The sequence below is a fragment of the Podarcis cretensis genome, assembly GCF_951804945.1.
Source record: "Podarcis cretensis genome assembly, chromosome: 3".
Taxonomy (NCBI): domain Eukaryota; kingdom Metazoa; phylum Chordata; class Lepidosauria; order Squamata; family Lacertidae; genus Podarcis; species Podarcis cretensis.
The window spans coordinates 99,699,743-99,725,853 of record NC_137172.1 but is presented as its reverse complement, the minus strand read 5'-3'; the positions used below and the strand labels follow the sequence as shown (position 1 = coordinate 99,725,853).

The 26,111-nt window shown below is 40.6% G+C and overlaps 1 protein-coding gene across 4 annotated transcripts in view; it reads left to right on the top strand.

Annotated features, from left to right (window-relative positions):
• The window catches only part of SNTG2 (syntrophin gamma 2), a gene marked incomplete at its 3' end in the record, with an annotated part of 223,603 nt that overhangs the window by 185,503 nt on the left and 11,989 nt on the right, over nt 1-26,111 (top strand). For 3 of the 4 annotated variants that reach the window (XM_079969901.1, XM_079969900.1, XM_079969903.1), the window contains exons 12-14: nt 3,717-3,833; nt 16,740-16,811; nt 20,713-20,922. In XM_079969901.1, coding sequence (XP_079826027.1) covers nt 3,717-3,833; nt 16,740-16,811; nt 20,713-20,922 — 399 coding nt within the window. The remainder of the gene's footprint in view (nt 1-3,716; nt 3,834-16,739; nt 16,812-20,712; nt 20,923-26,111) is intronic. The other variant, XM_079969902.1, reaches the window with a different exon arrangement.

Below are 26,111 nucleotides of genomic sequence, written 5' to 3'. Positions count from 1 at the left end.
ATTTCTGTTGCACAAATGGGACAGCTTCACTGGATAAGTGATATAACCATAAATGTGATTGTGCTATGTGTGCAGAGGACACACACGCACACCCATCTATTATTTTAGCTTAAAATGAATTTTCCTCTCATTGCTTTATGGGAAGTCTAAAGTGAGGTTTTTAATCAACTTAATATGAACTACTAGTCTGGTGTCAATCCAGTTTTATTACTATAGTATTTTGAAGTATGTTCAGAGATTGAAAAAACAGATTGGTAATGGTTGGCTGGGCACTTGTATTCTATATATTGGAAATAAGATATCTCACTGTAGAGAAGCAGATTTTTTTATTTTTTTTAAAAAAGCTCTTGCTTAGACCCACCCTTCATAACCAACCGAAATCAAATTCTAAATATAATTAACTGCAATTGCTCACATTAATTGCTTTCTGTTCTTGCCTGTCCTGCCTTTGCCTGTCCGCAGCAATTATAGTGGCCACTTATGCATAATAAAAAGAATGTTTCTCCATCAAAAAAGATGAATAGATGATACAGGTTTGCATAAAATCTGCATATACATACTTAGAAATTATCAATAGCATTTAAATAGAAATGCAAAACAGCTCCCATAACTAGATGACCCAAGTGCCTTTTCAGTCCGCTGCCCCTGTTGCCCCTTCTTATTGTTCTTTAACTTCAAGCCAGGCTTGAACTGGATAGCCCTTCAAAGAGAGGACTCTTCTCTATAAAGTAAGACACATGGTCACCCTACCAGCAGTCAGATTCTAGATTGTAAGCTTGCTGGGGCAAGGAAAAGCTTGTTTTCTCAAGGAATGTATTGCAAGGTTAAAACAGTGCTAAGTGAAGGGTGGGAGATGATAGATAGATAGATAGATAGATAGATAGATAGATAGATAGATAGATATTATGCAAGACATTTTGATGGAGAAGGCTGGTGATAACTTATGGAAGAGCAGTTGATATGCTTTGTGTGCAATAAGTTATGTAGCTCTAGAAACTTAGCAGTTGCAGTATTAGTAATTTGCTCACCGAATCTATGATTTTGAAGTATTTAAAATAGCCCATCATATAATTTGCATGCTAATGCGATGGCAGTCCTCACTGCCAGATGAAGATCTTGAACTCCCAGCACAGTTTCTGCCAAAGTATCAAATGCATACATCAGATGGAGATGCAGGCAAGGCACAGGTTACAAAGTGCAGCAGGTGGAGAGGAGATACATGGCTAATCACAATCTAAAGCATTGTTCCAGCAAGCAACATATCCCCTGCACCTTCCTTTCGAAGAACAGGACCAAGGCAAGCAAGCAGACATTCCTTCAAGTAGCTTAGGCTTGCAAAGTTTATTTGCTGGCACTAACACCTCTGTTTCCATGGAGGTGGGAATTGGTGCCAATTTGGCATTAAGTGTGCCAGAGGAGGTGGTGTCAGGGTGTGTCTGGTGTCACAGAGGCAGAACACTCTTTTGCCAAACTGCTTAGCCCCTCCCCTGGATCCAACTCTCAATTTCTTGGACTACTGGCCTCTTCCTCCCCAAACTCAGAGGGGTCCCAGTTTCACCGCCGGCATCCCACTACGCTCCTTCCCAGGGTTATTCAGCTCCAACTCCCTAAGCTCTTCCCATTCCTCATCAGGATCCAACCATCCCCCTCCATATCTCTCCAATGGGAATCATGACTGCTAACTTTCTTTAGAACTTCAGGCAACCTGGCAAGTTTATTAGAGTAATCGCGAGTTTTAATTGCCATTTACTTATTCATGTGAGACACGCAAGATTTCAGAAGGGCAAAATCTGCTCCAGCTTCACTTTTCTCGGTTTCCTTCTCCCTTGTATATAATTGCTGTCACCAACTGCTCATTTGTATTTGAATAAATAGACCAAACAAGCCACCCTAAGATGCCTGAAGCTACAACTTTCTTTGCCTTCTTAATTTTTTATTGCAACATGACACACAATGGCATATCTTACTCCTGGTGAAGTCATTGTTCCCGTTTTCAGCTGCAACCCTGCCAGCCTACATATTATGTTTGTGAAATGCCTATTTCTTCTTTATTTTTATGCTCAGCAGTTTGCCTTCCCTCTATTTATTGTAATACTTATAATCTCCAAAATAAATTTTACATAAAATCGAGGCTCATGTTTTTGTTCAGTCTTTACAGTATCTCTATGCCCTTTTTGGTGCTTTTTTTTTTTTAAAAAAAAAGGATAAATAGCAATTCTTATGCAGAGGATGTCACTGAAGGGGTATTAACATAATGTATTGTTTTGTTTAATCATGGAGATAGCAGTGCAATCTTCTACATGTGTACTCCGCAGTAGGCCTCGTTGAGCTTAATGGGACTTACTTCTGGGTTAGCAAGTTTAAGATTGCAGATATCCTAAAATCTCTTCATGGAACGCCACTTTCATATTTATTTATTATTTATATAATGGATTTATACACCTTTCTTCTTGAACACATTATAAAGGAACCTTAAAAACTCCCCATAAAGCAATACTTCATGGTTCTTCATACCTGCCAAGTTTTCCCCTTGAAATGTATGCATTTCAAGCATAGCTACTACTTTGAAGAATAATGGGATTGTTGTTTTTCAATTATTAATATGAGTTGTTATTAATAGCTGGATAAGGAGTGAAGCTTGGATCAAAATTTGCCTTGCACCAGTGAAAATGAATTTGTGCTTGTGCAACCACGTGATCCTTACTGTTTCCACTGATTCCCCCATCCCATGCCATGCCCCATGCCATTCTAGAGGCCCCCTACTTCTCAGGAGTGGCTTTTAAGTAGGAATGCCCTACTCTATGAGTAAAATGTTAAATGGAGTTCTCTGGATCTGACTCATAATCTTTCGGTAAGAAATATATATTTACTCCATGGTTTTATATATACACTTAGTTTACCTGCTGTATATTCCTTATGATCTGATAAATATGTTGATGCTCTTCAGACTGCAGGAGAGCATGACATAGCAATTGCTTTAAAACAGATACTTCTAAACAAACATTAGTGATATAGGACTTGCCAATATAGCTATCCCATGAATATATGGCATTGTCCTGCCCTTGAATCAAGAGCCATTCATTGATCCATCTTGCTTCTTTAACTGGAAGCAGATCTACCACGTTTTGGTCAAGTCTTTCCCAGTCCTACTGTTTGAGATGCCTAACGATAGATCTTAGAGATTAAACCTAGGACCTTCTGCATGCATCCTCTGTCGCTGAACAATGGCTATGACATATGTACGTATTCTCAAATCCTTGTGGGTATTTTTGCACATTGCTCAGTTTCCGACAGCTGTGCTGCTATGCACATACATCAGATTATGTACTTTATTAAACATTGTTCAGCTTCTATGTGCAATGACTTTCAGTTAGTTTTAGCAACACCAGAAAGAACCAGGGTGCTCTATTGATTAATCTTGTTTTTAAGTTGTATTTCAATCAATTGTTTTTATATCGGGTGTTAGCCGCCCTGAGCCTGGTCTTGGCTGGGGAGGGCGGGGTATAAATAAAAATTATTGTTGTTATTCTTATTCTTATTGTTATTATAATTATTGCATGTTGAGGGTTTGCGCATTAGAGACCTTAGAGCATTGGTGTGCCCAGGACAAAGAGATTGTGCTTTCTTCTTCTAGAAGTGATGGTCAGCAGGATTATGTAATATATAACTTCTGGTAGACTGAGTTGAAATTCATTTTCAGAGATTTTATTCTGCAGGTCATTCATATGGGGTGGGTGAATGAGAGGCTCCATGGCGCAGATTCCCCTCAGCTCTATAAATTCAAGTTCCTGGCATTGAAGGGTTCGTCATTCTACATATTCAGCACGCCACCGGTAAGCAACCTTTTCGCATGTGATTGTTATTGAAATTCTTTTTGTTGGAACAGAAAATGACCCTTCCTATTGAATAATGAAGCACAGTGGAATTTACAAAAGGATGTTCACAACAACTCTTTCAGACACTGTTAATCTTTCTCTCCCATGCATAAAACATGGAGATCACTGGGAGCAGGACTTATTCAGGGCTTTAATAATGTCATCAGGGCTTTCTTTGCTTTTTGGGCCTAAGTTGAGGCCCAGGTGGCCTGATGCAGGTACCTAAAGCATCACTAGCTAACTAATACATTATAATTGTAGCAGGGTTTGTGGTAGATGTGATAGCATGAGATATTAGGAGCAGGAATACAATTGCATGGTGACTGAATGAGCAGTAGGGCCTTTTGACACTTTTCCTCTACAATCTACGTCTCTGGAGAAAAAGGTCACAAGCCTTGGTGCTCATTCAAAATCTATCTAGAACCCATCCTGAAACCAGAGTCTCTTGGACAAAATTTTCTTTCGCCACCATATTTAGAATGCAGTCTTGCGTTTTTAGTTACAGCCACTTTTGACAACCAGAAGGCTGCAGGTTCCCTACTTCATGCTTTAGGCACACACACACACACACACACACACACTAAGATGATGCATGGAGATGGAATGGCAAACAATTTAGTGGTGTGGGATCTGGTGCAAGATACTGATTTCTTTACTTAACATAAAGGATAGGGAAGTATTTAGTTACAACAATATAATATGACGCTGAAGGGAAAAAATGACACGTGGAACTTCCACCCGCTTCTTTTTTAAAAAATCCTGGTAACAAGATTGTCTTACGAACAGTGCCAAATCCTTTGCTTGAAAAACCCAGTTTTGTTAGTTAAGGAAAATAAGGGAATTATGCAAAGCAATAATTTATAACAACATGCCTATTTTGCACATATTTATGTAACCTGCATGCTTTATTCTTAATCTAATAGTTGATATTTTGAAACTTGGAATTTGAAAGTCAGTGTGTTGTGGTGTCAGGAAGTCAAATTTTCACACAATTTGCCAATCTTGTGTTTTTAAGTGCAAGATGTTGACTGTCAAAACGTGTTGGCAGTTCCTTTGGCTCCTTATAAAAAGGTGTGCCCATCACAAAAAGCAACATTGTCATTATCACTAATTAGCATTGCTAATTTGAAGTTGTTGTTAATCACTTCCTAAATGTGAATAGACTGTGAACACTAAAAATGAGTATGGTAGAATAAGTTTATTTGACTGGTACAAACTACCATATTGCAATTACAAGCTTTGGGCTGTATGCAGATGATTAGCATATCCAATATTAAGACCAGGTTTCTCCATAGTTTTCAGCTTAGTGATAAGTTGTAATTCAGCAACTTCTCTTTCAAGTCTGTTTCTGAAATACTTTTGCAATAAGACAGCTGCTTTGAGATCCTGTATTGAATGTCCTGGGAGATTGAACTGTTCTCCTACTGGCTTCTCTGTCTTGTGATTCCTGATGTCAGATTTATGTCCATTTATCCTTTGGCGTAGGGTTTGGCCGGTTTGTCCAATATAGAGAGCTGAAGGGCACTGCTGGCATTTGATGGCATACACAATGTTAGAAGATGAGCAATTAAATAGGCCTGAAATGGTATGTTTGGTGTTGTTGGGTCCAGTGATGGTGTTGTCTGGGTGTAAGGGGCAGCAAAGTTGGCATCTGGGTTTATTGCAGGCTCTGGTACCGGTGTCCATGTTAAGTCTGCTTGCTGTATTATTGTGGGTGAGGAGTTGCATTTCATGTTATTGGGCAACACTACCATCTTCATTTTCTTTTCTGTGAAGAGCCTCCAAATATGTGTCTGTCTAAACTTTGTGGTAGGGCAGCAAAGGACAGTGGGCACCCATCTCCACTTAAGAGCTTCCAAGGACATTTGACTGACTATTATTATTATAGAGACAAAATGCATTTGTTTATTCATAGGCATTGAGAGTTGATCCTTCACCATGCTGTTCCAAGAACAGAATATTAGCAAGTGGGTAGTAGTTACTGTATTTTTCGCTCTATAAGACGCATTTTTCCCCTCCTAAAAAGTAAGGGGAAATGTGTGTGCGTCTTATGGAGCAAATGCAGGCTCCATGGCTTCAGCAAAAGCAACGTGAAGCCTCCAGTCAGTGCGCACCGATCCCTCTTGCTCTCCTGGCTTCGCTTCGCTGGAGAGGCACTGTGCAACTCTCCCTCTCTGCGCAGCACCCCTTCAGCAAAGTGGGAGGAGAAATGGAAAGGGCTCTGTTTCTCCTGCCACTTCGCTGAAGGGGTGCTGCGCAGAGAGGGAGAGCTGTGCAGTGCTTCTTCAGTGCTGAAGAGGCACTGCGCAGAGAGGGAAAGCTGTGCAGCGCCCCTTCAGCAAAGCGGGAGGAGAAATGGAAGGGGCTCTGCTTCTCCTGCCACTTCACTGAAGGGGCGCTGCGCAGAGAGGGAGAGAATATTTTTTTTCTTGTTCTCCCCCTCTAAAACTAGGTGCGTCTTATGGTCGGGTGCGTCTTATAGAGCGAAAAATGTGGTACTTAACACTTGGATGTACTGCTATGCTGGACTCAGAGCCCTGCTTATTATGGGTTTCCCAGAGGCATCTGGTTGGCCATTGTGACAACAGGATATTAGACTAGATGGGCCTCTGGCCTGGATCCAGTAGGTCAGAGGCAGTAACGCTTCTAAATACCAGGTGCTGGAAAGTACAGAGATTTCTCTTGTGCTCCTGTCCTTGTTGGGTTCTTCTTGTAGGCCTCTGGTTGGTGAGATCAGGATGCTGGACAAGACAGGCCATTTGTCTCATCCAGGAGACTGTTCTTATGTCCCAACTTTTTAACGTTTTCATGTAACAGTTTGGTAAAGAGAGAAGGAAGCGCCCTAAGCGTTTTGAAACTTTCAAGTCTTTTCTTACCCTTCCCTAGTGAGAGGGGGAGCAAACAGAAGCCTGGCTTCACTTCTCAGCATGTCTTATCGGAGGGCAAACAGAATGCCATGTTCCACAGCTAGTAAGTCGAGACGTTTAAAGAACATTGAACAGAGAATTCTTAGGAGAAACTGGGTAATTCAAGTCATACCCTTTGATTGCCAAGCATCTATGGGTGAGTGAGACAAGAGCTACCAGTGAACAGTTATACTCACTGACAACAAAAGGTAAAATATAGCAAGCCATGTGCCTCCCTTTCATAGCATATAACTGACAGAGTTCAAACAGCGATGGAAGAAATTTGACCTCTTGAACACAATTACACACTATGTGGGTTTGCAGCTTCATAGTCATTTCTCTTCATCAATGCATACAGACACACAGATCAATGTAGAGGACAAAACCAGGATTGTGACCCAATCCTAACAGCTCGCAGAACTAAAAAAACAGGTGCTGTAGGAATTTTCCAAAAACTTTGGAAGGCCAACTTTGCTTTTGCATTGTTATATTACATGCACATATTCCGATGAACATGTTCAGAATTTTACTGGAGCAGCTTGATTTAAAACCAGACAGTTAACAACTGTTTTCAGTCAAGATGAAAGGCTTACTTAAACCATCGATTTCATGAAGTTTCCAAACATTGGCATTCCAAGCATACAACACTGGTTGTGAAAACTATTAAAACAGCTTGGTTTGTGACTAAATAGAAAGTTTGTGAGTTTCCACAATGCACATCCCTTTTTTGAACCATCATTTTTGTAAGTTTCATGTGTTCAACCTCAGTTCTTCTAATACAGCCTCTAATACAGCTACACTCATAGCTTCAACCTTACAAAATAATATTTCTAATTTTATTAGAAGGAGACAAAGTTGTTTATGCACTGCTACCCTATTTGCCATAATAATGAATTGCTGAGTCACACACAAATTTGTCATTTTGATTAGAATACTTGCATTAAGATACATTTTAAAGGTTTTGTTTTACTCATAATTCTTTTTTGCTATAAAAACCACAAGCACCTCAGCAGGAGGTGTGCTTTTAAATAAGGTTTTGTTGCACTGTTCATTTTGATTCAAAAACTAGTTACTTGGCATTCCATAAGACGATGGGGTTGCCTTTAGTCATGCAAAACCTTGTGCATTGCTTAGTTCAGGTCAGTAATATTAAGCCGCTGATCCAGAGATTTACGTACGCTTATGATGACTATCTAAGGGTCCATTCCCCTCCCCCCCCCAGACACCACTGATGTGCTAGGCAATGGAATGTAGGTGGGGTGAAATATTTGGGGCATAGGCCCAAACTCCACTTTGGACACATGGACACACTCAAAACACCCCCTACAAATGAAACAGACAACTGTATGACTGAAAAACTGAAAAACAGGTCTAAACTGTGAGCCACATTTTGTTCAGCCCCCATTTTGTGGGCTGGGAAAATGGAAAATAGCTATATGGCTTTTCCCTGTGATAATCAGATTTTCCCCCCCCCCCCCTTGAAAAAGGAGAGACAAAAACACTTCAGAAAGTACTGTACCGACCCCCGTCTTTTGCCAGATGGAAAATGTGGGGTTTAATTTACTTGTTTACATATGTATAATCCACACTTTCATAAAAAATGTGTCAGTACAGCATATAAGAATGAAATCAACATAAAGCATCCGTAAAAAACATCAATAAAACATCATTAAATGCTGATTGGTTAAAATAGAGAAAATTCATATTGCCTGTCTAAACAATGTAGTTTTCAAAATTACATGAATTTTCACAAAATGATGGGCCAAACAGTCAGAAGGCCTCTGTTGCCTAAAGGGTCCCATCCTTACCAGCAGAATGATCAGAAAAGCTCTGCTGGATGATTACTTGAGGATGCAGTAGACATTAGGCCCCCAAATACATGTGATTTTAACCCCATGGACCCAAGATTATTGGGAGTCTTAGGCCTGTACCTTGTCTGGGTTTTTTTCTTGTACTGAACAACCAGGACACCAATCTGGTTCTAGGAGTTAAAACACCATCCTTACTATTTCAGTAGAGAAAAATTAGCAACCAGCATCCTCATATCAAGCTCCCAACCACCTAAAATAGGAGGGATCTTGCAGAATCCTCATAGATAGGTGTGCCTGCACCTAATGCTATATTGTGGAATCTGTTGGGAATCTGATGTGAGATACAGCAGAAGTTGCCCCCAGTTCCAGTCACTACACAGAGGCAGCTTAAGGTCCAAAATAGTTTATTGCTGCAGAAGATAAGGCTTCAGTAATACAGTTCCACATGTTGGTATATACATACAGCTTATATGTGAAAATCTATCTGTTGCTTCAGCAATTCAAGACATAACACCGACTCCGACTCATGGGCCGATGAATAAGCTGACATGCCATAATCACTTATATAGCTGCCACTGACCTTGCATCTATTGGCTTATCTTATACAGTGGTACCTCAGGTTACAGACGCTTCAGGTTACAGACTCCACTAACCCAGAAATAGTACCTCGGGTTACGAACTTTGCTTCAGGATGAGAACTGAAACCGTGCTTTGGCGGCGCGGCAGCAGCAGGAGGCCCCATTAGCTCAAGTGGTGTCTCAGGTTAAGAACGGACCTCCAGAACGAATTAAGTTCTTAACCTGAGGTACCACGGTACATGGGGTGATTTGTGCCCATGCAGAAAATTCACCCCTTCTTCCATGTCCAGTTTCTCCAACAGAATCTCTATTGCTGGAAGGGGGGCTCACCTTCCAGCCTTGTTCCAGGAGCATTTCTCCTCATTTAGACTCTTGAAGCTGCTACTCTTCCCCCCACCCACCTCTGCACTCTGCTGAAGTTATTTGAGTTTGCTTCCTCTTCCTGTGCTTCTCTCCCCTTGACCTTTGGCCGCCTTGTATTCTCACACCCATCAGGGTTACCAGCACACTGTTCCCTCAAATCCATCTTCTGCTCCCTCATTTCAGTGCAGAGGAAAGCTCTTCACTCCTATGCCTTTCCGTGCATAGAATTGTGTTCTGCTGTGTATTTATATATATTCTTTAAAAATTCACTTAACATCAGCATAGAAAATCTCGCAACTACATGTCTAAGAAGCCCTTCTTGCGAAGATCAGCACATTCATCAATGCTGAATTATAGGGACAAAGCAGTGTATTAGCACTGTCAATCTAGATGGGTTAAACCAGGTTTTTTTTTTTAAGCTAATCTGTTATTCAAGAACTGTAGGAAGACTTCAGCAAAAACATTCACTAGAAAGGAAAGACTTAATCCCTTGATCACAATGGTACCTTTTTAGCAAAACTGACATATCAGAAAGCTTTAATCTATTTGCTTGGGTTGTGTAGGCTTTGTTGGGTTTGTTTTGTTTGTTTTTATCTATGAAATCTATACTATGAGCAAGATTGCTGAATTTGCTCTTTTATTGTTGGAAATATTTGTTTGGAATATGATCAACTGGTTGGGTGTTTTGTTTTTTTCTTTCCATTTTTCTAATGGGAACAATGATTACTTTAAAATTCAGAGACTCTAGAGAGCTGAGTACACCTACAAGCATCAAATCCACACACAGAGATATCTGCAACCCATTAGACACCATTCAAGTACATAAGATTGTACATCTTTAATTTCCCATATTATTTTGCTAAAAGAAGAGTACAAGCAATGAAGCTGTCTCAAGAAAACTAGCGCAAGGTGTCTCATTTTCAGTGTGGAAATTAAGTTAATTCCTCTTTTTGCAAGGATTATCTTTAGATCTAACTATTAGTTAGATTTAGATCTAACTATTACTTTTATTTAAAAATAGTTATATCATTTTAAGTAAAATGTTATTAATTTCACTCAGCCTCACTCAGCTGCATAGTTGTACCCCTTCAGTCAAACTTTATGAATGCCTATGTTGTGGGATTTTGATATATGTGGTGTTCTGATATACGTGGTGTTAGGAGTACAAAATCTGTCAAGTTTAGAGATACCACAATTTTTGCTACCTTTGGGGAAAGTAGTTTAATATATGACAGACTTCATAAATGGCACCCAACAGGCCCCTGTAGGAGTTAAACAACTTTTCAAGAATTGGGCAGGTGCAGGCCTTGGCAATTATTTTGTAACTGCAGTTGCTCAAGAGGCTAATTAGGGACTGAAAATTACGTTTTTGTCTTGTTGCTGGCAAAGTCTTTTGAACTATTGTCCTCAAGACTCTATCGTGTTAAATAAAACAGCAAACAAATGTGATCACAAAAGATTCTCAATAAGCTATTACTAGGCATTTCCCACTTCTAATTCATTTTAATTATGTTTAAATAAATCAGATGGTAATTAAAGAATTCTGGGAGAGGAGCAAGTCTGTATACCAACTTTCCGTGTTCAAGAATATTAATGCTGGGTGTGTCTTGGAGAAAAACACATTTCCTGATGCAACCCTTACTCTATTCTTCCAGAGGACAGGCTCCAGAAGGAAATGGAGACATTCAGAAACACTGGGAAACTCTGGTATGCTAGGGCAGTATAGGTTTGGATGATCTGAAAGGGTACTTCCCATGCACAATTACTGTATTTTTCGCTCTACAAGACGCACCTTTTCCCTCCTAAAAAGTAAGGGGAAATGTGTGTATGTCTTATGGATGCAGGCTGGGCAGCTATCCCAGAAGCCAGAACAGCGAGAGGGATCGCTGCACTTCCTCTCGCTGTTCTAGTTTCTGGCTTAGCCGCGCTCTATCCCTTCCCCTACCTCCCACAAAAGGCAGCAAGAGCCACGCTCCCTCTAAAGAGCCGCACGGAGTGTGTGTGTGGCTCTTGGGGGCTTTTCCCCGAGGAGGGAGAAGGGCAACCTGTCAGTGACGGATTGTCCTTCTCCCTCCTCGGGGAAAAGCCTGCAAGCGCCACACACACGCTCCACGCGGCTCGTGAAAGGGAGCGCTGAGCAGAGCCTGGGATGCATACAGGCTCTGCTCAGTGCTTCCTTTAAAGAATATTTTTTTCTTGCATTCCCCTTCTAAAGACTAGGTGTGTCTTATGGTCAGGTGCGTCTTATGGAGTGAATAGTACGGTAAGCTAAGGTTAACTGCCTTTCTTTTAACACAAAGGAGTCAGGTTCAGTGACTGTCTTCTCCTTGCAGTGGGTACTGGACTTCACGTACAATGTCCTTTCCTCTTGGAGCTCTGAGAAGCCAGTCAATAGGTGTACGGTGAGGCTTGATTAGACTGGAAGCAGTTCAAGATAGGTTGCTTACACTCTCAGGAGTTCCCACACTGAGGAATAACAAGTGGATCCGCTTCCTCCTCCATGACAGTGGAGACGTTTGGCAGGAAACGATCTTCATTTGTCCTATGCACTGAGTTCTGTACTAGGCTTTCCTTTACCAGGCAAAAGAAGCACCTAGACTCAAGGAGTTCAGTGAGCAGACACCTATAACACAGTGAAGAAATTTGGTTCTCCAAAGTACCCAAGGTTATTAAACAGTGTCTCATTTGGACAATATGAATAGGGGTAGTTTCTCTGATGAACCCTAAGCACTTGTGTTCTAGGTTCAAAACAACAAACCTTTCTTAGTCATTTTCTAATACATTGACCATGCAAGCAGACTCTTCTTAAATAAGCTAAATTCTATCCCACTCTTGCGCAAACAGATGAATGGACCTTTTCTGTAGTGGCTCCTCTTCTGTAGAATGCTCTCCCCAGGGACGTTTGCCTGGCACCTTCATTATACACCTTTAGGCGCCAGGCAAAAGCGTTCCTCTTTAATCAGGCCTTTGGTTGATTTGATTTACATCCTATGCCCTTTTAAAATGTGTTGTGGGTTGTTGTTGGTTTTCTTTTGATTATGTACTTTGTGGTTTTATATTCTGATTTTATCCTGTGAACTGCCCTGAGACCTACAGGTATAGAGCAGTATAAAGGTAAAGGTAAAGGGACCCCTGACCATTAGGTCCAGTCGTGACTGACTCTGGGGTTGCAGCGCTCATCTTGCTTTATTGGCCAAGGGAGCTGGCGTACAGCTTCGGGTCACATGGCCAGCATGACTAAGCCACTTCTGGCAAACCAGAGCAGCGCACGGGAATGCCGTTTACCTTCCCGCTGGAGCGGTACCTATTTATCTACTTGCACTTTGACATGCTTTCGAACTGCTAGGTTGGCAGGAGCAGGGACCGAGCAACGGGAGCTCACCCCATTGCGGGAATTCGAACTGCCGACCTTCTGATCAGCAAGTCCTAGGCTCTGTGGTTTAACCCACAGCGCCACCCGCGTCCCTATAGAGCAGTATATGAATTCAATAATAATAATAAATTCCGAAACAAGTGTGCACAGCCTGCACTACTGGATTAAGCCAGGACCACTTTCTCCATTCACTGCCCATTAACACACACACTGCCTTATTAATCTAGAGAAATAATAACATATGACCTTAGTGAAATCAGGGCAGCATTAACAGAATGTTAGTTTTACAAAAAACCCAGGAGAAATAAAGAAGCATTATTATTTTTATTTTTTGTAAAGGGAGAGAAAGACATATTACTATTTGAAAAGAGCCATTTTAAATTACTTAGATTTCTTCAGTTCTGATTTACAAATGTAAATAGAAGCATTTAGATTAGGACCACCCATTTCTTCTAAGCACTTATAGACATTTTGGTAACACTGAAATGTAGTTTTAAGGTCAGCACTTACAATTTTTACAGGTCAGCATTCTTCATTCCACATTTGGTGTGAGTTTTGCCAGTTCATTCCTATCTACTCTTTCTCATCAAAGATTTACAAATTTTTCTTTTACTTAAGGTACTGTAATCCAGTAAATAACTTGTTGATGATTTATTGTACTGAAAAATCTAATAATATGACGGAATAGTTGAAAGTTGATGAATGTTCACAATACAACTGAGCTTAATAGGAATTCAGCAATGTTGAAGATGACAGTTTGTCTTTTTAGGTGTATACAATATCAATAATATGTTATGACAACATTGTTCAGTTAATTCTGGGGTAATTATTATCATGTTGCAATATTAGCCCCGATTCAGCAAGCAGCAACCTAATTGTCCATAGTTATAATAAAAGGAGCCACATAACTCCATGCACCCATCAGAACACTGAACTTACATTCTTCCACTTGTTAGTGGTCAAAAAATTTAAATACTTAGACATTCACTTCCAACAGAATGCTTGGAAAAACCATCCCAAGTTTGCACTAAACGTGACAGATACCTGTGCTTTGGCTATCACCTGTTTGTTTGTTTGTTTGTTTGTTTGTTTGTTTGTTTGTTTGTTTCCAGTAGAGGGAACCAATATGTTCCTGCTACACTAAAGGTTTTCAATGCCAAAGTAAATCCAAAACTTCTGTATGGCATACTATTATGGATTGGTGCCGTTGACCACTCACTGGAATGCAGCCAATCAAAATTCCTTCGTAAAATCCTGGGTATGCCAAACTGTGTCCCATTATGCAGCCATATGCCTGGAAACCGGACAAGGGCCTGTGGAAACTAGAGTGTGGTTTATCACCTTAAAATTATGGCTACACCTTCCTTTCAAGTCTGACCCCTCTTCTCTAATTTTTCATATGCTGTTGGAATCCCACCGTTCCAAATGGTTAGCTTGTACCAAGAATAAAATTTAAACCATTGGCCTATCATTTGATTTGCGACTTATGCTTCCACTGTTATAAGTATTTTAAGCAATTAAGAGCAGATTTGTAAAGAAGGAATTCCAAATTCTGAGTCGTGCAGCCAAAAAATCTTGCTCTCTGTTGGAGTTAGGGATCTTACGATGTACCAGTGGCCCAGGTACTATTTTATAGTTACAAATGATATGACATATTTTAGGAAGAAGTCTGCAAATACTGTCAATTTCCTCTTAGATAGCATCTCATTGTATTGTGAGCATTTTGCTGCTTGAAAGCCCATAAAATGTCACTCATGTTCTAATGATAACCTTGCACACTGGGATACGCAGACAGTTTCAATATAGCTTTAAGTGTTATACTTTTGGGGTTGTTTTTTTAACACTCAGAATATACTCTGTGCCCTTTGTACCACCCCCAACAATCTTTGCTGCAAAAAGCATGGCAGGCTGCAAGAACATCAGAGAGATAAAAGGAATCCTAAACATAACAGAGGATGGTGAGGAAGCCTAAGCTTTTGTTGATAGGGACAGGGAGCAGGGGGTCATTTGTGACCAATTCAGCTCTGGCACCAAGAGCTAAAAGCCAAAGCCATTTTACACAAAGCAAAGGAATGACAGGAAAGGAAAGAACAGCGGAGCAAAAAGGAATGACAGAAGCACTTCTTAATAGAGAGGCTGGCAATTCAGCCCACAATCCAGCTGATTGAAAGCAACTGGATTTAAGGAAGTTCTTTTCCCTTCACCCAACTCGGGTTAAACATAGCCCTTCAGATTCATTGGATAGCAGATTATTCTCGATAAAAGCAGTGCAAAGGCAAATAACTGGGCCTGTTTCTTTTTCTTTCTTTTTCTTTTGTATTGTTAGGAATTTTGGAAGGGGCTTGCCAGGCCCCTCTACTGCATGAATCCAGCACGTGTTAAAAGCTAATCAAGCCTTTTAAATCTGGGAAATAGCCAAGCTAGCTTCCTGGTGAGCTGATGGGGGCTTAAGGGGCTCTGTGCAAGATAGTACAATGGGTGGGGACCCCTCCCTCAACAGACAAAGCCAGAGCTTGGGGTTGGAGTTTTGCAGCGATGTGACCTAAAAGTAAAGCAGCAAGCAGGAGAGAAAGTCAAAGCAATATTTGAGAGCTGTGTTGAATCTGAGGCTGCTGCTATGGGAGAAGCAAGACACTTTTGGGATGTTAATGCTGTGAATCTCTCCACCATAGGCTCAGGTTGTACACATGTGTAAATAAACCATACATCATAAAGACACCACAGTATCTACTGTGCCTCATTCCAAAAGGAAACATGCCTGGAACCCCTAGAACCTTGCACTGCTCAGCGATCGGGGCAACGTGCAACAGCATCATTGGCTAAAGAAGTCAACTGTCTGTCAGAGCCAACAGTGATGCCTGTATCTGTAATAAAGATCAGATATTCAGTGAAGGGGTTTGGGGGGGTTAATTCTCTCTTCATTAGTTTTTTTTTTATTAATTTAATATATTGATTACCTACTTCATTGTAACTATAATCCCAGAGAGGGCTAAGCAAAACACTTTTTAAAAAACACATAATAATGGTATAAATATAATTACAAGGGCAAATGTGGGACTTCTAAATAGCTATTACAATATGTTTTAACTCCATGGCCTCAGCAGTGACTTAAATGGTGTTAGGATAAAAAAAATTCCTTAAGTGGTTTTCCTGAGGTTTGTTTCACAGCGTCTCCAACAGATGAAATAAGCTGCTTTTCAAACAAAAGCTTGATCCTGTAAGCCTATATGCGTTTTACGGATTGCTGCAATGCCTCGATTTATCAAAATGTTTTAAGACAATGATGAGTCTCTTCAAATTTACCTCCACATTTGCTGCTAGGCATATACTTGCACTACCTGCGGAACAGAGTTCACTTTTCCCTTATGGCTTTTCCAGAGAGCACTCTATGGGCACATAGCGCTGTCATATTGTTAGATCTCAGCAAGTTACACCCTATTCAGTGGGGAACCCAACTGGGAGCCCTACGTTAAGCAAGTCTGAGTTCCCAAAAGAAAGCAGGGTGCGTGTAATGATACATATTTAAAGCCCAGATATGCTGCCTCCGTGTGATGCATGAAAAAGAGTTGCTACAGAAGGAATAGCCATTGTACAATGAATAACTGTTCTCAAATTTCCTGCTTTTTAAGAAATAAAAACAGTATCTATTCTATGTTTGTCTGTTGCTCCAGAGAATGAACACATAGCCTTCAATTAACTGAACAACCAGATTAAAATAAATAAATAAATAAAAGAAATTAAAAGTTTATAGAATAGTAGGAGAATATCTTTTTTTGGCAAAAAGTATTAGACCCAATGTATCTAATAATATATATTTTCTTTTGGTATTGCAGGTTAGCACTCTAGACTGGGTACGAGCTGAAAAAACCTATAACCTCTGTGAGGTTCTATTTAAAGTCCACAAGGTAGGTCTCCTGTTAAGTTATGGACTACATTTGGAATGGGAGACTGTGATTTTCAGAAATTAAAATAGAATGTGTTCAGATTAATTTTCTTGGATAAGAAGTAGTTAGCCAAAACTTAATCTACATTACAAAGCTAGTTCCTAGCAATGAACTATTGCCATTATTTGTGTTTGATGATCAGGCCTTGGCTCATTCTGAACAAATGCGGACAATTCTTAAACCCAATTATCAAGGGGAGCCAACATGGTGCTCTTCAGATATGGCTGCAGTATAACTCACAACGTCCCAGCCAGGAATAATGTGAGTGCATGTTCAACAACATCTGGAAGCACCATGTTGGCTACCCCTATTCAACACAATCCATTTCATATATAATGTATTGTGGGGGGAGTAAGATTGCCCCTTTCAGCTGATGTTCCTGTGCATAGCTTAGTGGCCTAACAACTATTTTGCATGCATAAGGTTCAAGATTTGGTGCCTAACATCTCAAGTAAAAATAATTTCAGGTAATAGGGCTGACTGACATCCAGGAGGGATGCTTCCACCACAAGGCTGGATGAAACAAAGTTCTGCCAATAGAAGGCAACTTCTAAGGCATGGCTTTGCGCTGGTTCCTGTCCCGTCTTCATGACTTCCTCCAGAAGGCATGGCTTGGGGAATGTTGCCACGCATGCTGTTTTAATACTTGAGTGAAATTATACGGAGTTTTGGAGTGTGTTGCCCTCAGTATGCTGATTATATGCAGTTCTGTTTCTCCTTTACAGTACAAGCAGGTTTGGTGCTAACTTTGAGACTTTTTTTTTTTTTTTTTGTATAAAGTAATATGCAGGTCTAAAACATCAAGCCCAATCAAATCACATATGCCTGAACAGTTAACTGGTCACCCAGATAAGCTCCAAGAATCAACTATTTTATGATCCTGGTGGAATGTACATGTTTTGAATTTTGCATGCATTCCCTCATTAAACATTACAGCGACGCCTGAGTGTCTGATAGCCCTAGAGAAGAGGAACACACTCTGAATGACTGGAAAACTGCTCTTGATAGGTAGACACATTCAGTTCTTACCCAAGGACTGATGCATGCCCTTTGTTTTCTTTATTTCCCTAATATTCTCGTAGGGTTAATTTCAAGAAGAAGCCAACTTAACAGCCAATTCTGATGCTACGTTTTCATTTTGAGGTGGGGAGGGGAAGAGTTGGAAATAAGCTGCCCACGATTCAGCCCTTTACATTCCTGACATTTTAATAAATGAACACTTAATTGTCAGTCTTGATGAATACATTAACTGAAACACAAAAAGCTTCAGTGTACAAGTCTAGCCATTCTTCTGTTGACACTTCAGTATAAATGATAATGAAGGAAACTTAGAGCAAATCAATTAGGTTGGAGTAAACTTAATTTTCAGAAGAGATTAAAGCTTCTCTATTACAAATTCTAAGGCGCAGTTTGCTCTGCAGAAAATGTTCCTTTGAGTTGTTTATGCAAGCAAGTTTTTCCTTGCTGACTTTTCATGATACAAACTTTTAAAAAATGAATAATCTTTAATGCCCTTCATATATTGGGTGGTTTCAGACCTGCTGTCCACCTGATTCTCCCTGCTCTGCTTAGGGCAATGCATGGACAGAACCATCATCTGCTTTCAAATTCCATGGCAGGAGTGGGATGATGAACAAAAAGAGGAGCTAAAGAAGCCATTGTCCAACTACAGGCATTTGCGTGTCGTGGTCCCCAGGGCCACCCCAATAACTCACACATCACACAGAATTTTTGTTTAAGATTTTTGGCATAATTTTGGCCACAACTTTATTAAAGTACAAATTTGTGAGTGGTTGCTTAGGCATGGGTTGCGACTATCTGCCCCCACCATGGGGGACAGACTGACATTCCGCACGATGCGAAAGTCAGAATAGGGGAATACACTTGGGGGTAGCGTCGGAGCAGGGAACCTGCCCTCAGCCCTCCCCAAATGCAACCAGAAGCTCATTGCTATGGCCCGAGCCCCCTTGACAGAGTGGACAAGCAATAGTTAGCCCCCAATTCCTTTAACGGAATCCCTTGCAGCAGCAGCATTAGAGGGGCAGGCACAGCCAATCCATGCCCCTCAACCAACCAAACCATAAACCAATGCCTAACCGCGAACCTTACAAGTTGTGACGATTTGCTACGCAGTAGGCAAAAACCAAATGGCCCCAGCCAATCAGCCAGATAGACAAAATTCATACCGGGCCCCTGCTCCAAAGCAGACGACCAAGGTCAAAGCGAACAACCCTATTCTAGGGAGGGGGGGATGGGCAATCCGATGCACGGGCGAAAAAAGGAAGCCCTAGCCTCGTGCAAGAAGTTTTAGCATTTCTGGCTGTCAACCAACAAATGGCAACATTAACTTCTTCCCAACAACAAGGGAAGCCCCAATCGCATCAGTGGTCAACAGTCAATTAGCCGGCCCCAACTTTGGAGTGTCCTGGTGGCCCCCACCACAACACGTGCTCTCCTTGAAGTAGAACACGCTTTGCCCCATGTTTCCGTATCTGTTTTTTCCCCCACTGTTGTACCACCATGTGGAAGTAGCATTAAAATAGTTCAGTGTGAATAAATGAAGAACCAATAGCATAAGACTAATATATATTTATATATCATACATACATAGCCCAAAATCAGATATAAATATGAAGTCATTTGGTTATTGCATACTGATGAAATACTTGTTAGACTTTTTTTTTTTGCAGAAGACATATACGGTTTGATTTCTCCCCTCCCCTTGGTAGGTTTTCTGTCTGGGATTCTCAAAAACAAAAACCAAAAAACTTTACCATCATAATGTTTCCTGGCTCTACTGCTTCACAGGGATGCCATTATGAAGATATTTAAACAAAGCAATCTGTGAAGCATAAAACTAATATTATATGCTCATAATTAAAAACGCTGCTTGTTTGATTTGCATACCCTGATGTGCAGGATCTCTAAAGGGGATACCTTTTATTAAAATATATCAGCATGACAGTATTGTTTGTCACAAGCTCCGGTGTTAATTAAAACACACATCAGTGTGGATTTAGCATTTTAGCATATTAATATTGCTATTACTTGTCATTTTAATATCATATTTTTGGGGTTCACCCCTACATTTGTCCACATATCAGATATGACGGTAGATCACCACTGAGCAAGTCAGTCTGAAATACATTGCCCCCCTAGCATTACTCTGGCCTAAATGCTGCAATTCATACCCTAAACTTCCAATTTATGGGGTTTCCCAGTTCACTTCAACACAGGAGTGAGGCTGTGTGACTGTACCTTATGTTGAAACAAACAGTTTGATTTTGCTTTTACGTACTGGTTGTAAACTTATTGAGGAATGTTGCGCTAAGTAAAAATATAAATGAGATTTACACTATGGGTAGACTGAATCTCTGTCATCAAAAACAATTTGCTGTATTGAGCCAAATGAGCTATTTCTATTTTCTTGATCTACTTTTGTTGTAAAGGTTCTTTTTTTTACTGTTGTGCATTGCTCTTCGTTAATTTTAATCAGTCTGTTTGTTTGTAAGCCATCCAGGAAATATTTGTTGATGGGCAACATTCAATAAATAATCATCATCACATACTTTAAATCAGTTTTCCCTGGTTCTCCAATGGTAAAGCCAGGAGAACCAGAAAAATAAATATAAAACATATATATTAATACTGCTTTGCTCCTGGTCATTGATGCTCAACATCACAATGAAACTACAGTTCCTCCTTTTTCTGCATAACTTTGATTCTCAAATTGAAATCCTCACATTCAGCAGGTTATGTTCCTTGATAGAGGGAATTACATTAACAAGAACAAAGAGCAAGTATGTACATTTTCCAGCACTCCTTTCTGATGAAATATCGCTTGCTAAAATATGTCTTTCAGCTCTGGCTTAATGATGATTGCTGGCTACAAGCAAACTTATATCTAGGTATTCACCAAGACTATGAGCTTGAAGACCAGAGGCCATATTGTTTCAGTGTTGTGGTTGGACATGGCAAGAGCCACTATTTCAATGTGGAACTGGGGAGTGACCTGGCAGTATGGGAAAAATCATTTCAAAAAGCAATTTTTTTGGAAGTTCAGAGAACAGGGGTAAGTAATTTAAAATGTACATAGCATGATATTTCAACATCTATGTAAGAATAATAACTAATTTTAAAACACATGTCCCATATATATGAGCGTGCTGAGTAGCAGCCAGTGGGACAACAGCCTCCTTCTGACTCCAGTCTCACCTTAGGTTACCTGGACATGTTCCTGTCTGGAAGTTACACTTGATCAATCCCTTCATTTGGCTGGGATGCAAGGGCAAACCTTCTCCCTGCTGGCAGTCCAATTTTGGAACTTCCTTCCCTTTGAAATCAGAGGGATGCTCACACTGCTGCATCTTAGATGCCAGGTTAAAACCTGACTGTTCAGTCAGACTTTTGGATAACAATGCTCCTGTCACTTACAATTGTTTTAATAGTTGTTTAAATTGTATATTTTTTATTTTAGTGTTGCTGAATGAGTTGTGTGATTTAAAGTTATTTTTATTGTTAGCAGGCTAGAGATCTGGGGCTGTAGTGTAGGGTAAAGGTAAAGGGACCCATGACCATTAGGTCCAGTTGCGGATGACTCTGGGGTTGTGGTGCTCATCTCGCTTTATTGGCCAAGGGAGCCGGCGTACAGTTTCCGGGTCATGTGGCCAGCATGACCAACCAACCAAAGCAGTGCATGGAAATACTGTTTACCTTCCCGCCGGAGCGGTACCTATTTATCTACTTGCACTTTGTGCTTTCAAACTGCTAGGTTGGCAGGAGCAGGGACCGAGCAATGGGAGCTCACCCCATCGCGGGGATTCGAACCACCGACCTTCTGGTCGGCAAGCCCTAGGCTCTGTGGGATTTAACCCACAGCGCCACCCGTGTCCCTGTAGTGTAGGTAAACAGAAGGCAATGATTTGACTCTGTTGATGACCTATGTGAGAAGCTTCTGCTTTGACTGATTTACTTGTTCACAGCGTGGTTCATAGTCGTATGCTTGCACTATTTACTCACTGCACCCAGTTTACTACAGCAAAAGAAGACGAATTTTAAGCCAAATAAATCTGATTGCACAAAAGTCAGTGGGTCAATGTCAATAGCATTCTTCAACTGGACACAGTTCCTTCTCCTCTGACATTTATTTATTTTTTAGAAAATGAAAGTTGAAATTTATGCCCCACATCTTAATCTGAACTCTCCTATAGAGCAAACACAGAGGTGGCAAAAATCTATCCATATTAATATTGAGTAATGTATTTTTCCTGTAACTTCATTGGAACAAATATCACTTCCCGGCAGGTCTACTTCAGAATTCTGTTGCCAGTTTCGTTTTCTTAGCTTGCATTAATCATGTTATTCTAACCACCTACCTGATTTGAAGCACATCAGATGCTACATTATATGACCCTGCTGATGTTTTCCACTGTTGCCTATTATTACACTATCACCTAGTGGTGCTACAAATTCTAAAGTAGTCTCCATAAAATAAAATAGCTATATTTTTCTACACGCAGGTAAACATTTTAGAAGCCTTAATGTAGTTACATTCTAACAGAGAAATAGTAATGACTAACTTCATTCTATATTATAAAGACAGGCAGATATATTTGGGCACGCAAACTTTCTCAAAGATTCTTATAGGGTGCCACAAAACTTCCAGACAGTGGCTGGGTTCAGGCATAATGTGAAACCATGGTTTGTTTAGATAAGCCATGGTTTGTTTTAATGGCACATTTTGGACTTAGTGGCTTAGTGTTATTATGTAATGAGCACAAATGAACCTTGGGTTCTCATGCTCTTCCTTCTACTCTCTTCCGCTTTGAGACTTGTTGTTGTTTCAATCAAGCAGTGTCTAAATTTTAGGAAGTAAATTAATAAATCACATACTTCTCTATTAATATTTTTCACATTTTAAAATAATGCAAGTTGGATCATATGAGAACTGGCCTCATCAAATTTTCTACATTTTACAATGGCTTTTCCATCATCCTTGTGGGGGGGGGGGGGAAGAGAAATTTCTGTGAACTAAATTATTTGAACCCATCAAATGAGCAGCAAAGTCCATAGATAAGTATGCTAAGTGTTTTATATTAAAGCCATGTCAGTTAACAGCTGCCACTACACCATGTTGCAATGAGTTCCACATCTACCAATGTGGTGTTACATCCCTGCTACCTCTCATCCGGTAGCAGCTACCTCTCACCCAAAGCATATAATTGCTGCCTGGCAGCTAATGCTAAATTCAGGCAGTAGCTAAAATAGTGTTATACTTTATTTGGAAAAAAAAAATCAATCATCTCCCTGGGACAACAATGCAAAATAAAACTTTCTATAATGGGCTCTATAAATTCAAATGAGATATTAAAAGCTGTTTAATTAGGCTAGATTTATGAGGTCATTAAAAGATAATTATCTGTTTGTTGCCAGAAGAACGGCTTTAATTACACAATTAAGGTTTAGATTGTTTTCATTATGTATAGTAATGCATTACACTTTCACTTTTCTTGGTCATTTTTATGTCGTTAAGTCCATTTCACTTCAAATCTAATTTTAGAAACCCACAGTCTTAAGAATCAATTGCACATCTGCCCTCAGCAGTAAACTTTGGCAGTGTGGGGGTAAATTTAAGTCTGTTTGGCTTTTCCATCAGTTACAAAAACAATAAAGCAAATTCCATGAATCTCACACAGAGTACCTACAAGTTTAAGCCCCTAACTATAGTACCCTAATACAGTCATGGGGAAACTGGAGCCCACCTAATTAGCCCTTTCATGGGTCTTAGTTTGGCCCATGAGGTTTTCCCTCCCCCAACCACATCCATCTTCTGCACACCTGACATGATATGTAATATCAGGTGAGGAGCAAGTAGAGGATTGCCTGCCAATATACAACAAGGTGCCTTAAAGCACACTCCCCCTTGGGCACTGGCAAGAGAGGCTTACTGTTGCCACCAGTCAGTTGACTGCAAATGAGAGCAAGCCAGTAGGAATCAGCTGTGCCTGCTGAATTCATGAGCGCAACCAATCCTAGTAGAATGCAGAGCTTGAAGTCTAATAGGCCCTGAGTGCAGGCTACCTGTGATCAGCTCCCTCTGTAGAAAGTGGATCCTGAAATCTGCATGGATTGGCAGTAAGTTCAAATCCCCATGTGCTTGGCTTGGCTTTTCCTTTGTAGCGTAGTATGTGAGGTGGATGGGCCCCACTCACCTGTCAAAATGGCCTGCCAACAATGGGTGAGGGGTGGGGATCAGATCCACTGGTCCCATTCCCCTTCTCTAACATTTCTATAATGCTATGTCCATCTGTGCAGGTGTGTCCCACAGTATTAGTCTTACATAACTTTGCAACCATACTGTTTCCTGAACTGTAACAGTGAATCTATACTATTGTGTTTTAATCAGTGCATGCCTCTGATTCTGAAACATATGGGGGGATTATATTGGGAAATGGTACGGATGCTGTCCAGAGGTACATGTAGGAAGGCAATGAGATATAAGAGGCTTGAAATAGCGACTCCAAGGAATAATAACCAGTGCTTGAATTATTGGGGGTGGGGGACAACCAAGAGGGTCTATGATGAAATCCACAGTCCAAACCCCTTTAATTCCATCCCACTTTTAGCTAAAACCTTCCCCTTCCTCTGTTGCTTCGTTTTGCATTACATTGTTGTTGTTGTTTAGTCGTTTAGTCGTGTCCGACTCTTCGTGACCCCATGGACCAGAGCACGCCAGGCGCTCCTGTCTTCCACTGCCTCCCACAGTTTAGTCAAACTCATGCTGGTAGCTTTGAGAACACTGTCCAACCATCTCGTCCTCTGTCGTCCCCTTCTCCTTGTGCCCTCCATCTTTCCCAAAATCAGGGTCTTTTCCAGGGAGTCTTCTCTTCTCATGAGGTGGCCAAAGTACTGGAGCCTAAGCTTCAGGATCTGTCCTTCCAGTGAGCACTCAGGGTTGATTTCCTTCAGAATGGATAGGCTTGATCTTCTTGCAGTCCATGGGACTCTCAAGAGTCTCCTCCAACACCAGAATTCAAAAGCATCAATTCTTCGGCAATCAGCCTTCTTTATGGTCCAGCTGTCCCTTCCATACATCACTCCTGGGAAAACCATAGCTTTAACTATACGGACCTTTGTTGGCAAGGTGATGTCTCTGCTTTTTAAGATGCTGTCTAGGTTTGTCATTGCTTTTCTCCCAAGAAGCAGGCGTTTTTTAATTTTGTGACTGCTGTCATCATCTGCATTACATTACCATTACATTAGCCACGACTAACTAAAGTGCACTGGATTTAGTTGGCCTACTCTTACTAAGTCAACTACAACCCATTGAACCAGACATGGGGAAACATACAGCCCTCTAGAAGTTGTTGGACTGCAACTCTCATTGGCCATGCTGGCTGGAAAGGCACTGATTCCCCACCCCTGCACTGAACAGTAGCTCAAGAGCCATCACATTATAATTCAAGCACTGATGACGACATGGAACCACACTAAGTTCTTGCCATTATTTGCACAAGGTGATGGTGATCCTTTGCACAACTTGGTAAGTTTAGTATGCTACCCTGATCCACTCATAAATCAAGGCACTATATTGGTATAGGGGGCAGAACCTTACCCAAATTAAGGCAGAGGAAGGACTAACATAAAAAATAAGATCTCTGCAAGTATTCTGTACACTTAAGCATAATAAGGAATGGAACATGCAGAGTGCTAAATGCCCCCAAAAAAAACAATTGTGCCAATGCTACTGCATAAATATTCAGCCATACTAGTGGTCTAAGAAATGATATATAAAAATAACTCCCTACATTTCTGTGTGTTCCATATTCGTGTTTTGTTTTTAGGCTGGCAGTGGTTAGTATAGGGTTGTATAGTTCTGATCATACTCATTACCATTTCAGAGGAAAACTGAAATAAGCATGCAGCATAGTTTTTTGTGCTGTACTAATTTTAGCAAGGTGTATGGAATCAACATGAAAAAAGATCACAGAAGCTGAGTTTGAAGTTGATTTACTCTGTGATCAAGCCAGCATACTTCTAAAGGTGCTTTTAACAAGTGTACAGAAAACTGAAAAAAGGCTTTGTTATCACAAGGTAGAAGCAATACTCCCTTGGTGTGGGGGGGAATGGTACTGAAAAAATGCTGGTGCAGATTCGACTCTAGGAGCACAGAATAATCTATAGCAGTTTTCCCAAAGTAGAACATCAGCTCCTAAATGAGATGTGAGGTCCTGTTGAGCAGAATTCCTCAACTCTAGATTG